We start from the raw sequence: 12,329 nt of genomic DNA, 5'->3' as shown, positions 1-12,329 counted from the left end.
TTATTTGTCCGCCAAATCTTGTTAAAAAGATTTGTCAACCATTCTAAACCTTTCTCTCCCAAGCATTTCCAAGCCTCGATAGGTATACCATCTGGGCCAACTGCTCTTCTTGATTTCATTTTCTTCAAAGCCTCTGCAATTTCTTTATTTTGAATCTTGTGCATGAAGTCACGATTCATCTCATGAAAAGGAATTGAAAAGTCTCCAAGATCCTGAGTATGACTTTCATTAAATAGCTTATCAAAATAATCTTTCCATCTCTCCTTAATCTCCTCATCTTTGACTAAAACCCTTTGTGTTTTATCTTTGATACATCTAACCATACCCAGATCCCTCGATTTCCTATCTCTCATCTTTGCAAGCCTATAAATATCCTTCTCACCCTCTTTGGTATCCAACTTGTCATAAACCTCCTTATATACCTTATCCCTCGCGTTCCGAACTACTTTTTTAGCTTTCTTCTTTGCTATTATATACTTCTTCAAATTCCAATTATCATGATTTTTACTTAGATTTCTATAACACTCTCTTTTAACCTTAATAGCTAATTTGACATCCTCATTCCACCACGATGTATCCTTACCTAGCGGTGCACCGCCTTTAGACTCACCCAATACCTCCTTAGCCACCTTTCTCATGCCACCCGCTATCTTATTCCACATAGATTTTGAATCCTCCTCGAGACACCAATCAACTTCCTTAACTACCCGCTCTACAAACATTCCTTGTTTAACTTCTTTCAGTGCCCACCACTTAATTCTATGATCTATCATATGTCTATCCCTTTTGCGGTATTGTCTAATTCTAAGATCTAAAATTAAAACTCTATGTTGTGTAGCTACACTTTCTCCCGGTATAACCTTACAATCGATGCAACAACCCCTATCTCTCTTTCTAAGTAAGAAAAAATCTATCTGACTCGTATTAACGCCACTTTTAAATGTTACTAGGTGAGACTCCCTCTTCCTAAACCAAGTGTTTGCTAAGATCATATCATAGGACAAACCAAAATCTAAAATCCTTTCTCCACTTTCATTTTTTTCTCCTATACCATAGCCTCCATGGATACTCTCAAATCCATCCCTACTAATGCCTACATGCCCATTAAGGTCACCGCCGATGAAAAGCCTTTCTCCATAAGATATCCCTTGTACTACTACATTTAAATCTTCCCAAAATTGACGCTTAATGGAATCATCTAAACCTACTTGAGGTGCATAAACACTAATAATATTAATAATATTCGTACCTAATACTAATTTAATAAGTAAAATCCTATCACCCTTCCTACGGACCTCAACTACATTATCTATAAACTCACGACTCATAACAATCCCTACTCCATTCCTATTCCTATTTATTCCTGTATACCAAATCTTATATCCCTAAGGTTCTATCACTTTTGCTTTCTCACCTACCCATATGGTCTCTTGTAGACAAAATATCAATCCTTCTCCTACACATAACATCTACTAACTCTACCAACTTACCAGTTAAAGATCCTATGTTCCAAGTGGCTAACCTAATTTTATGGTCTTGGACTAACTTCTTTACCCCCACCCGTCCAACAAAATGAGGGAACCCTTGCCTATTTGACACCACACCCGGGCGCCGGTGTGACGCGTCGCTTCTGGGCGACGACCTAGCAACCCTTGCCCATTTATCACTGCCTCCGGGCCTATAGAGTACAACGCGTCGCTCAGTAGGGAACGCCCCAACGAAATTCTCATATTGGTTCGTATTCATAGGGTATGACTAAGTTTTTATGCTGGTTGTCACAGGCCTACCGCAACCCTCCTCCTTTATCCGGGTTTGGGACCGACAGTGTATAACTAAACAGTTATACACAGACAGAGTTTTTTGTAATAAAAATAAATTTAAAAATATAGAAATTATCTAACATGAAAAGTACATTTCTAAACAAGATGACCGATGGATAAATTATTCATACCAAAAAGATTATTTATTTGATAAGTTGGAAAAAGTTCAACCATAAATAATCTTTTGACCATAAAATAAGCGAAAGAAAAAAACATTATATAAATTGTGAAACATTATCCTGCCATAAAGTGATATGCTTTCAATGCTAATTGAAGGTCACCCATCCAATGGTATCTATAACATCATGAAAACTTCAATGAAATGTATCCCAAGCCAAAATACTACCTTGCTTTGGACCATCACAGGGAAAAACTATACTTTTAGTTTCATTTCTTTGAAAAAAAAAGGAGCAGTTGCATAACGAGGAAGCGAGCTTCTCATAAAGTGTCTAATTGTGAAAACACACACACGCAAGATTTTATGCTTATAAAGCAAGCTTCTCGTGAAGCGAGCTTCCAAGGTTTTCAGAATCGTATGGCAACCAGAGTTTTATGAACACTACATAATAATTAAAGAAGAGAGCGCTTTAAGAAAACGCTCGTTTAGACATAGGCCTTTCCACAACAATACGCACTGTAGCAAGGAAAAATTGAGTGGTCCAAAAAAAAAAATTGAGTGGTCTAAAACCAAAAAACAATATGCAGAAAATGGTTTACATTTTTCTCAACTGGTCGTGCATTCATACTTGACAGTAGCATGAAGAATTAAGTGCGGACAGTCATGATAAAACTAAGAAAAAGAGAACACCAACAAGTGAAAGTAGCTAAAAGCAATATAAGTTGGCATCCCATGTGGTAAGTGGGGTCCTGTGTCAAGCTGAAGGCCCAGGATCGAATCCCTCTCCCACATGGGTGTGGCTGTTGTTCTGGTAGGGCCGGGCCGGGTCGGGTCGGCCTAATTAACCCCAGCTTGCCTTTCAATATATATTATAAACTAATGTGAGGAGACTCAAAGCTTACGTATGGAATCAGTAGGTTGGACCATAGATAGATGAGACAAGGTTTTACAACCATAATGATGATGATGATGAGGCAGTTGATGCTTCCCCTCCATTAAAAACTTATCTAAATGTCATTTCTTTAAAGAAACATTGTTGTTTAGTGAACCCTTTTGTTCCAATAGGTGAAAAGTGCTGAGTGGACAGTTGGTGCACTGCCCACAACAAAGCAACCAGAATAAATGTGGTGCAAGCTTTTGGCTTTTCTATTTTTCTTTGCTCGTTTAATAAGGAACCCATTGGATAAGGACCACTGCGTACCCTCCTAGCTGTTAAGGTAACTTAGTAAAAGGCAGGTGGGCGAGAGGGGAGAAGGGAAAAGAAAAAAGGGCCCCTCATCAACTAATTCGGTTAACTTCTTCTAATGTAAATAAAGTAAATGCCAAAAAGCTGAGGGGAGGGGGCTATAAATTCTGCATAAAAGCCGTGCTGTACCGTAGAGGTATTCTGTAGAGAGTGGTTTGTTCCCTTGAAAGGTCTTCTAACAAGACATCTGTCTTTAAAGGAGACAACGGCTGTGGTCCTTTGTCTCTCTTAATAATCAGTAACTACCCAGCTCAGAGAGAGAGAGAGAGAGAGAGAGGGAACTGGAATAAGCAGAGAATTGTGCCATAAAATTTGATCAACAAAAAGGAAAAGACAGATGAAGGGAATCCTTGATTTCGTATTTTGAAAGAGTTAGGTGGCCAATATAAAACTTTTCATCTTTCCGTGGCCCATGCTTTTTCCTTCCTGCCAGCCACAGTAGTGGTGTATATATATATATATATATATATATATATATATATATATATATATATATATACCTGAACAAGGGAGAGAGAGTGTGTGTGTGCGCGCGTGCATGAGTGTAGGGGTTTATATTTCGACAGCAGCAAATGTGTGTAAATCCGGAGGGAACCCGATGACCCTAAATTTTAGAGGGCCGTTGGACTGAGAGTACGTGTTTGGAACGCTTTGTCTCCTTCTCTGTCTTTCTAAAAAAAAAGAGGTAAAAGGAGAAGAAATACCGGGTAGTGGACTAACGTAATTGGTATGATAGAGACCACTAGGCCTCGACAGCTTCCATTTGAAAGTTCGCTTCTTCTCACCCTACCAACTCTGCTTTTCTGTTCTCAGAGGGACGGAAAAGCTGGATTCCTTAGCCTTGATGGTCGGTGGAAAAGGAAGTGGGATCTGGAGTAGATGATAGAAGGTTGAATGTTTTGGGCTCTGAAGGACTCTTCTGATGGTGGGTTGGGCGTCCGATTTAGGATTTGAGATTTTGAAGGTGGGTTTTCTTCATTTTATATCATCTCTTCTTTCTTCTCATGTTTGGATAAAGTAATGTGGTAGTTTTACTACTCTTTGGAGTCTCGAAGGACTGAGAGAAAGTGTGGAGGATATTAAATTGGAGGTTAAAGGTTGGTGAATCGAATTGTTTTTTTCTTGTCAGGGTTTAAGCTTTTTCATCTTGCTGGTTTTAGAGTAAGATTGGGTCTCTGTGGTTTGGTGTCTTTTAATGGTGAAAAGGAGGGAAAAGGACGCGAATTAGAGTTTCTCTTTCGCTCAGAAAAGGAAGGAATAACTGAATACATTTGGATTGCTGAAAATTTGCAGTTTTCTCTGATTTTTTTTTTTATCTTGGAGATCAGTTGGAATTTGGGCTTGTTACAAGAATATCTCTTTTCATGGTTTCTTGCCTCTCAAGGTGATGGAAGAGGTTGGGAAAAGTAAGGGTTGGACAGCTAGTTTCTGTTTGTTTCAGGTATCCGTTATGATTGTACACGGATTTGGAAAGGAGTGGAAGTTTGTGGTGTAAGATTGGAGGAGGAATTCGATTCTTTACTTTTGGGACCACTGAGAAGCCTAAACTGCTGCCAGGATTCTTGAGCTGGAGACACAAGATAAAAAAGTAGAACGAAATTGAAGAAAAGAGGCTCTCGTAGTTCCCAGATTTTAAAGGATGATGTACAAGCCATGAGAAAATGCACCATCTGTTTCACAGATGCAGGAAAATGAAGCATTTTTGGGGGATGCCCTGTGGAACATCTTTGAGACGACAAATGATTCTCCGAACCATCCAAGAGTGGGTATGGTGCTAGTTTTTCAGTTCTTCAGATAAGCTGTTTATGTATTCTCCCTGAACATTTTCTTTTTCTGTCATTCTGGTGGATATGAAATATTCAAGTATTCAGGATTCTCTGAGTTAGTTGATAACAAGGAGCCTAGCTTTTCTATTTTTATTTTGTATTCTGTGATATCTTGTCTGAACTAATTGTCTAAAAGAGTATGTTGAGCTTTTCTTGGTTGCAATACCTTGACACTTTGATCCATGTAGCCTTTGAGTTTGAAAATCTTAGCCTGTTCGAATTTATTGGTGTCATGCTGCCATGAGGCTTAACTCTAGTATAATCATAATAATCTTTTAGTTGTTCGCATTCTTCTGTGCTATTGATATTTTGTGAATCTTATCCTCTGTTTTCCTTGGCATGTTCCTGTCTTACACGCATGTCCGATTCATACTTTACCTGTTTACCTTTTCTTATTAGGGAGTGTGGTTTTAGAAGCCTTGATTCTATTGCTTTTCTATTTTCCATGAAATGTTTTTTTTTTCTCTCTTTTTGGTTTGTTTGAGGGGTTGGGTGGGAAACTATCAAGAAACTTTCAATTTCATTAAAAAAAATATGAGACTGTTTAATAGCTATGCCTTTCAGAATAGCTGATATTTATGAGCCTTTGAGACTTACTGATTCATACAAGCTATGTCACATGGATACGGCTGAAGATGCAGGGATATGACCATTTTTATGAAGTTTTCAATGTAACTAGTATAAGGGAATGCAGAACTGCAGTCAAAATGGAGTATTTGTATGACATAGCATACAAGGGAGTAAGTGGTTTCCATTCAATAGTCTTGGATTTTCCAATCAATTTCTGCATGCAAAGTTGATTCTTGATTATGTTTGGATTTCTTGGTTTGTCATCAGGCTGGCAATATGCAGACAGTTGAGCAAATTTCTGGAGAGATCAATATCCTTGATTTGGCCAGTTGAATAGTGTATGATAGCTGGAATAGATGTCTACTGTAGAACAGTGTTAGTTTCTGTTTCTTTAAAATTTGTGTGGTTTCCTGTTGAAGGATTTTCTGATATCTGGTATTTCCCTTTGTCCTGGCTGGGTGTTCAATTCTATGTGGTTGCTGCAGTTGATTGCCATTGTTGAGCCTAAAATGCATATGGGAATGAACCACTGAAATCATGACATTGGAGTCCTCTTTGTCTTTTCTTTTTGGGTTGCAAACTTCAAAGCTAATGCAACTTTGAATACAAGTTAGTGTTTAATAAAGTAACACATTCAGCTGTTAAAGAGCCTATCAAAGGCCTATATATTGCTGTATTGGAAACTCATACTCAGTGCTTCTTATGCCATCCACTCAAAATAAACAGGTCAGACCATTTGATATATTAGCCAAGATCATGAACAATGTATTCCTAATCTCGAGAAGTTTCAGTACCTAATTACTATGTTCGTGAAAGCCTGAGTTTCACTGGACTGTACATATTTTGCCTCTTATGAAATGGCACTAATCCATTCGGATAGTATTTTCTTAATCAGGTTTAATGCTGATTGTCCAACCTCAACGTGCTGAGAGAATTTAACAGCATAATGAAGCGGAATCTTATGCACAAGCGCTATGTTCGACGCGAGAAACGTCAACCCGGATGCATATGGGGTCTGCTTAGAATCTTTGATTTCCGTCAGAGTCATTCCGTTCAAAGGTTGCTATCAGACAGGGGGCGTGGCGGTGGTGCAAATGCAGTTGTTGGTAAGATGGAAACCTTGCATATTATAAAGCTATGGTCATGTAGCATGGTACTGAGTCTATAAACAGTAGAAACACTGTTCATTATGTACTAAAAATACATTCACTTCACAATTGCAATTGCATTTTCTATTCCATATCATACCTGCCATTTTACTGAGCAAAGGGTCTAATTTCCTAACTTAAACAAAAAGGGAAGCAATATTAGTAGCACTTGGAAATGTTGAATCATCCACTCATCTCTTACCTTGGGCAATTAAACATTGTGGGAATCTTAGGCACATTGTCATTGGTTATTGCTGAAGTGGTTTGGGAACATATTTCTGGTTTGTGTTCTTCCGTGAGAGTGACTGTGCTTGTTCATTTCTGGGATTCCAGATGCTCAATGCACAATCTGATTTGACATGAAAGCTTGATAGGAACTAGAATTTCCGTTAGGATTTTTTGTCACTATTATTCAGTGAGTATTTCCTGGCAGCTTTTCTCTCAGGAAAGAAAAAGTAAATTTATATTTTGCACAAATAAATAAAAGTGAATTCAAAATGGACACGGACAAAGAAGTTGGTTTTCCAAGTTGCAGATTCTGGAGTAAGTTATTTTGTTGGTGAGGTCATCATTCAAGAAATATTTTTCATGACATTGATCAATCTCTCAGGGTTTCAATTAGTTGATGAAAGGTTCTCAGATGATGCATTACACTCTCAAACATGTTTAAGCAAACGTTTAAAGATTTCACCAGCTGTGTAATGCTTCATTTATTTATATTGTGTGTGCACCTTATCCTGTGGTTGCATCTTCCTATGGATGAAATAACAAGGCTTTCCTATTTCTTAGTAATTAGTATTTCTCGGTGCAGGCCATGTCAGCCAATTGCTGACCAGGGGCTCATCTGTGCACTTTATTTGTTGGCTTGAACCATATTCTGCATATTTAACAGATCTAGATTCACAAAGATGCAATATCACTGTGAATATTTCCAATGGAAACAAAAATATGGACTTACTATTTTAGAAGTTGATGTTAGAACTTATTTGTGTAATATTGAGGCCTATTGTCATTCTATAGACTTCTCCCTTGTTGTCATTACTACGAATTATATTAGATAACAAAGAATTGCTACCATAGTGAATGGTGTTTGATGCATCCTGGGAGGTGGTTTGTGCAATGCATGTTGATGAATAACCTTGCATGCATGTAGGTTCTCGATATTCAAGAAGGCGGCTAAACTTTACCAGCAATGAAGGAAAGCATATGGAAAGATATTCTCCAGTTGACAATGTAGTGGTAATTCATCTGAATGACTTTTTCCCTTTCCGACATATCATTGGTCTAACAGATCGACGTTTCAACCATGAGTAGCTTATTCACTTTTCAAATGGCTTGGTGGAGCACACAAGCAAGCATGCATACTTGCAGGCCTAGAGTCTACATGCATGTGCACACACACATAATTTCAGGCTCTCGCATGCAACACAGACACACACACACACACATCATGCAAATTTAGAACTTGCCAGTATATTTTGCAAAATAATCATTTTTGTCCAAGTAAACTAACTGAACAGTATGTAGGGCTGATAAACGAGCCGAACAAATCACGCCCATCTTGTTCAGTCTGAGGTCGTTTATTATTTAACTCAGCTTTAGCTTGACTCATGTCCATAACTAGACGAGCTTGAGTCAGTTGAACCGTTCCACGAGCTGGCTCGTTAAAAAAGAAAATATTGTATTTTGCATTGACAACAATGGGATTTGAATTGCAGACCTCACTTTAACATGGCATGTGTTCTAACTAACAGTACAAAGCTACCTTTTGTGAAAGTTATTGAGCTAAAATTCTAAATCTTATGTTTCTACCAGCCGAACCGAGCCGAGCAACCTTTGTTTGTGCTCGGCTCATTTTTGGTTAACGAGTTGCTCGTAGCTCAGCTCACCAGCTGCATGAACCAAACACAAATGAGTTCATGGTGAGCCGAACAGAGCCAAATGATGAGTTGCTCGGCATATTTTCCAGCCCTAACAGTATGATCTTTGGTTTGTCAGGTTCAGAAAGAGATAGATGAAACCAAGGTTTCCAAAGCAAATGCTGATCAGGTGCCTATGAAAGCACTAATAGCCAATGAAATTTCCAAGGACGAGCATAGGGATTGTTTCTTGTCAGTCTCAGAGAAAAGAAACCATTCTAAGGAACACCAGAATCAGAAAAAAAAGACATCTAAAATAATGTGCAATCTCAAGTCATATGATGAGGGAGCTTCCAAATGGAAGAAACCTGATCCTACTTGTCACTCTAAATCCATGGAACTATTTACTGGTAGCATTGACCAAGCTACACTAGTGCAGGGATTCTATAATAAGGATGCCTTTCAGGTATCAGAATTGGAAAACAAGAAAATCTTTGAGGCAACAGAAGCTCTTGTAAACCAGAAATTTTGTGAAGCAGAGTGCCTCTCAGAAGATGGTAGGATCCATCATTCGAAAGAATTTATGGATGCATTGGAGATACTGAATTCAAACAAGGAATTATTTCTCAAACTCCTGCATGATCCCAATTCGCTTTTGGTCAAGCATATTCAAGGATTAAGAAATGCTGAGATGGAGCGAATGTCAAAAATAAAATTAAATAGGCCATCAGGATCAGATGAGTTATCAGACTGTAGTGTAGATGAAAAGTTCAGCAAGCAAAATGTACATAAGTTCTCAAAAAGGAGACATAAATTATGGGGTAGAGACCCTTCACTGACGGAAGGTGATACCTCTTCAACAAAGATTGTGGTTCTGAAGCCTGGGCCTCCTAGTATCCAAAATAATATGGGTGTGACCAGTGCAATCTATGATTCGAGAAAACAAGAGGTGGGAGAAAAACTGAACTCTCCTTTTTCTTTTATGGAGATCAAAAGGAAGTTAAAGCTAGCAATATCAGATGAAAAAGAAGAGCAGCAGCAATGCTTTTCAATGGATGGTATTCTGCATAGGGCTCCATATGGATGTCAAGGTTCACAAGAGCTTAGCAGAGGTCTAGCAGAGAGACGCCTGGGAGGTGATTCTTCTGACTTTTCTAAAAGAACAACTAGACCCTTAAGAAGTGACTGCTGGAGAGAGAAAAATTGGAGGCCTTTGAGATCTCAGGCAATCATTGTTGATGAGTTATCTTCACCTCGTGGCATCAATTATCTTGAAAACAAGAACATGGCATACTCTCGTTTACTTTCACAACCTAGAGAATCCGCTAGTACCAGAGAAGTTCAAAGACATCTGTCTGAGTCTCTGAATGCAAAGGATGCCGATGAGTGTTTGTTTGGCAGACCACCTACTAGAACTCTAGGGAAGTTACTTTCCTTGCCTGAGTATAGTTTGTTGTCCCCTAGGTTGAGCCGTTGGAGGGACAGCTCTGATGAAATCTGGGCTTCTCCTCAGCGTGAGAATCTTGGTTTTGAATTTTCTTCATATTCCAAGGGGGAAAAGGTTTCGGAATGCAAAAGCCTAGCGAAGCAGTATTTGGAGTTGAAAGAGCCTGACATGCAGGAGATCATATCTTCTTTCATTGAAGGCAGTGGGATTGAAGAGCTAAAATCTAATACAGAAAACTATAGAGGAATTCTGGTTGACAGTTTAACAGAGGAGGGCATTTGCAATGAGGAAATTGAGAGCCCAAAAGGTATGATTTTGAATTTTTCTTGTGTTTCATCTTATCTTTCAATGCAGTATCAGTTTCTGAGGAATTGATTCTTTCATATGTCTAAATGCTTCTCCAGGTGATAAAGGTAGAACAGAACAAGAAGATAGTGAGGAGAAAGAGATGAGCAAAACTAAGTTCTCAGGTCCTCCTGAACCTGATCACGTGGAAGAGCAATTCAGAAATTCCCCCGCATCATGCTTATGTTCTTCACCAGAAGGAACAGAAAATAGAATCAATCTGGAATTCTCAATACTGGTAGATGATGTCCTTAATTTTCAGAGTAAAGAATAATGTCTGTTATTTACAAATTGAATCTGCATAATATTTGTTGTGTTTGAGATCTTTGTTCTCAACTCAGGACTGGGCCTCAAGTTGGTCAGGTTCCAAACCAACGTGGGTCATTTAATTGGGAGTCCTCCATAATCCCTGATTTGGGTCTGTCTCTTCAATGGACAACGTCTATACAAAGGATTAGTGTCTGGTTAAACTTTGCTCTTTTACCAGAATTATCTAATCTTATGTTTTCTCATGTCATTCTAGGATTCTTCAGCAGATGTGACAACTGTTAGCTCCCTGTCTCTTTCATCAGCTTTTGAAATTTCCAATCAAGTTGTGCTATCAGGAAATATATGTGATAAGCCACAGCAACCAAGTCCAGTTTCAGTGCTAGAGCTAGCTTTTTCAGATGTTTCAAGTCCTGAAATCTGCCCCCCCATCCAACAAGGTCTATTTGATATCAAAAGTCAGCTTTCATTTCCTGATTCTCTTGTTCTAGTCTGTGCTTGAGCTGAAATTGACATTGATTTGTCTGCATTCCACTGCAGAGATTCTTGTAAAGCCTCGGAAAATTCATTTTGAGGAGCTAGAAGATTCTGAAGGGATGGATGGATTGTCCAGTCCTGGTTGTAGTCTTAGCAGAAATGGAACGCTTTCAGCAACTTCAGATTCAAAAATGGCATGGAGAAGTTGCTTGGAGTCCAAAGGAGTAGATTTTGAGTACGTGAAAATGCTATTAGAAGCTGCAGATTTGACTGGCAGTCAGGAATTTTATCTATGTTGGGATTCATCAAACCAACCTCTACACCCATCCTTATTTCTCTTGGTAGATCCACCTGATGTTTTGGTGGATCAACTGATGCTCTTTGATTGCGTTAATGAGGTCCTTTTGGAGATGTCAGGGCGATCCTTGGGATACCATAATCGAGTTTCATGCTCTAGGCCAATTGTGCGGCCTTTCCCAATGGGAGAACACCTCCTTCAAGATGTATGGGCAGGTGTAAACTGGCATCTTGCTCTACACTCCAAAGAATCCAGGACACTAGATCAGATTGTTGGAAGAGATCTTGCAAAAAGCAGCAGCTGGATGGACCTCAGATTGGATGCAGGATGCATAGGAGAAGAGATTGAAGTGAGCCTGTTGGAAGACTTGATAGGAGATACTATAATTGATCTTGCAAGCTAAAATCAGCAAAACAGTTATGCAAGTTCTCTTCATTGCCAAGTGGGTATTGCTCTGCATTGTTGGCTGCATTCATTTCATTCTGCTTTCCATTGATAGGAAAGATAACCGTTGGAGTTGTTCATATATCAGTGGTGGATCACAACCACAAGGTTTGAATTAGGTTATCTTTGACATTGATGGGTTTGTTAGGCTATCTGTTCATAATTGGTTGTTTTGGTTTTATTTCTCTGTCCTTAATAAGAAGCCTGCATTCCATTTCTTTTTCTTTTTTTGAGTTCTGAAATGGCAGGCTTGTTTGTGTGAGATCATACACAACATAATGGTATGTTGATGTTATATGAATGGCATATTTTCTGTTACTCGAAACTATTTTTCAGTTGTATGTTCAGAATGCCATTAATCCTCTTAATTGTATCTGCTGACTGGCTATTGGTTGTATGATTTTTTTTCCTGTTTTTTTTTTTGTGTGTGTGTGTTCGGGTGGGCGGAATTCAGACTCTCAATA

The 12,329-nt window shown here is 38.7% G+C and overlaps 1 protein-coding gene across 1 annotated transcript; it reads left to right on the top strand.

The window, feature by feature from the left end:
* Nucleotides 1-3,724: 3,724 nt before the first annotated feature.
* Nucleotides 3,725-12,087, top strand: LOC149822276 (uncharacterized). The gene is made up of 7 exons (XM_089980662.1): nt 3,725-4,950; nt 6,476-6,686; nt 7,882-7,967; nt 8,727-10,341; nt 10,439-10,617; nt 10,903-11,086; nt 11,187-12,087. The coding sequence occupies exons 2-7, from the start codon at nt 6,527-6,529 to the stop codon at nt 11,822-11,824; spliced, it is 2,862 nt and encodes a 953-aa protein (XP_089836788.1). The 5' UTR covers nt 3,725-4,950; nt 6,476-6,526; the 3' UTR covers nt 11,825-12,087.
* The last annotated feature ends 242 nt before the right edge of the window (nt 12,088-12,329 follow it).

Source organism: Nuphar pumila, chromosome 11 (genome assembly GCF_984573655.1).
Source record: "Nuphar pumila chromosome 11, dmNupPumi1.hap1.1, whole genome shotgun sequence".
NCBI lineage: Eukaryota > Viridiplantae > Streptophyta > Magnoliopsida > Nymphaeales > Nymphaeaceae > Nuphar > Nuphar pumila.
Note: the sequence above shows the minus strand (reverse complement) of the source record. Positions and strands in the feature narration are given on the sequence as shown.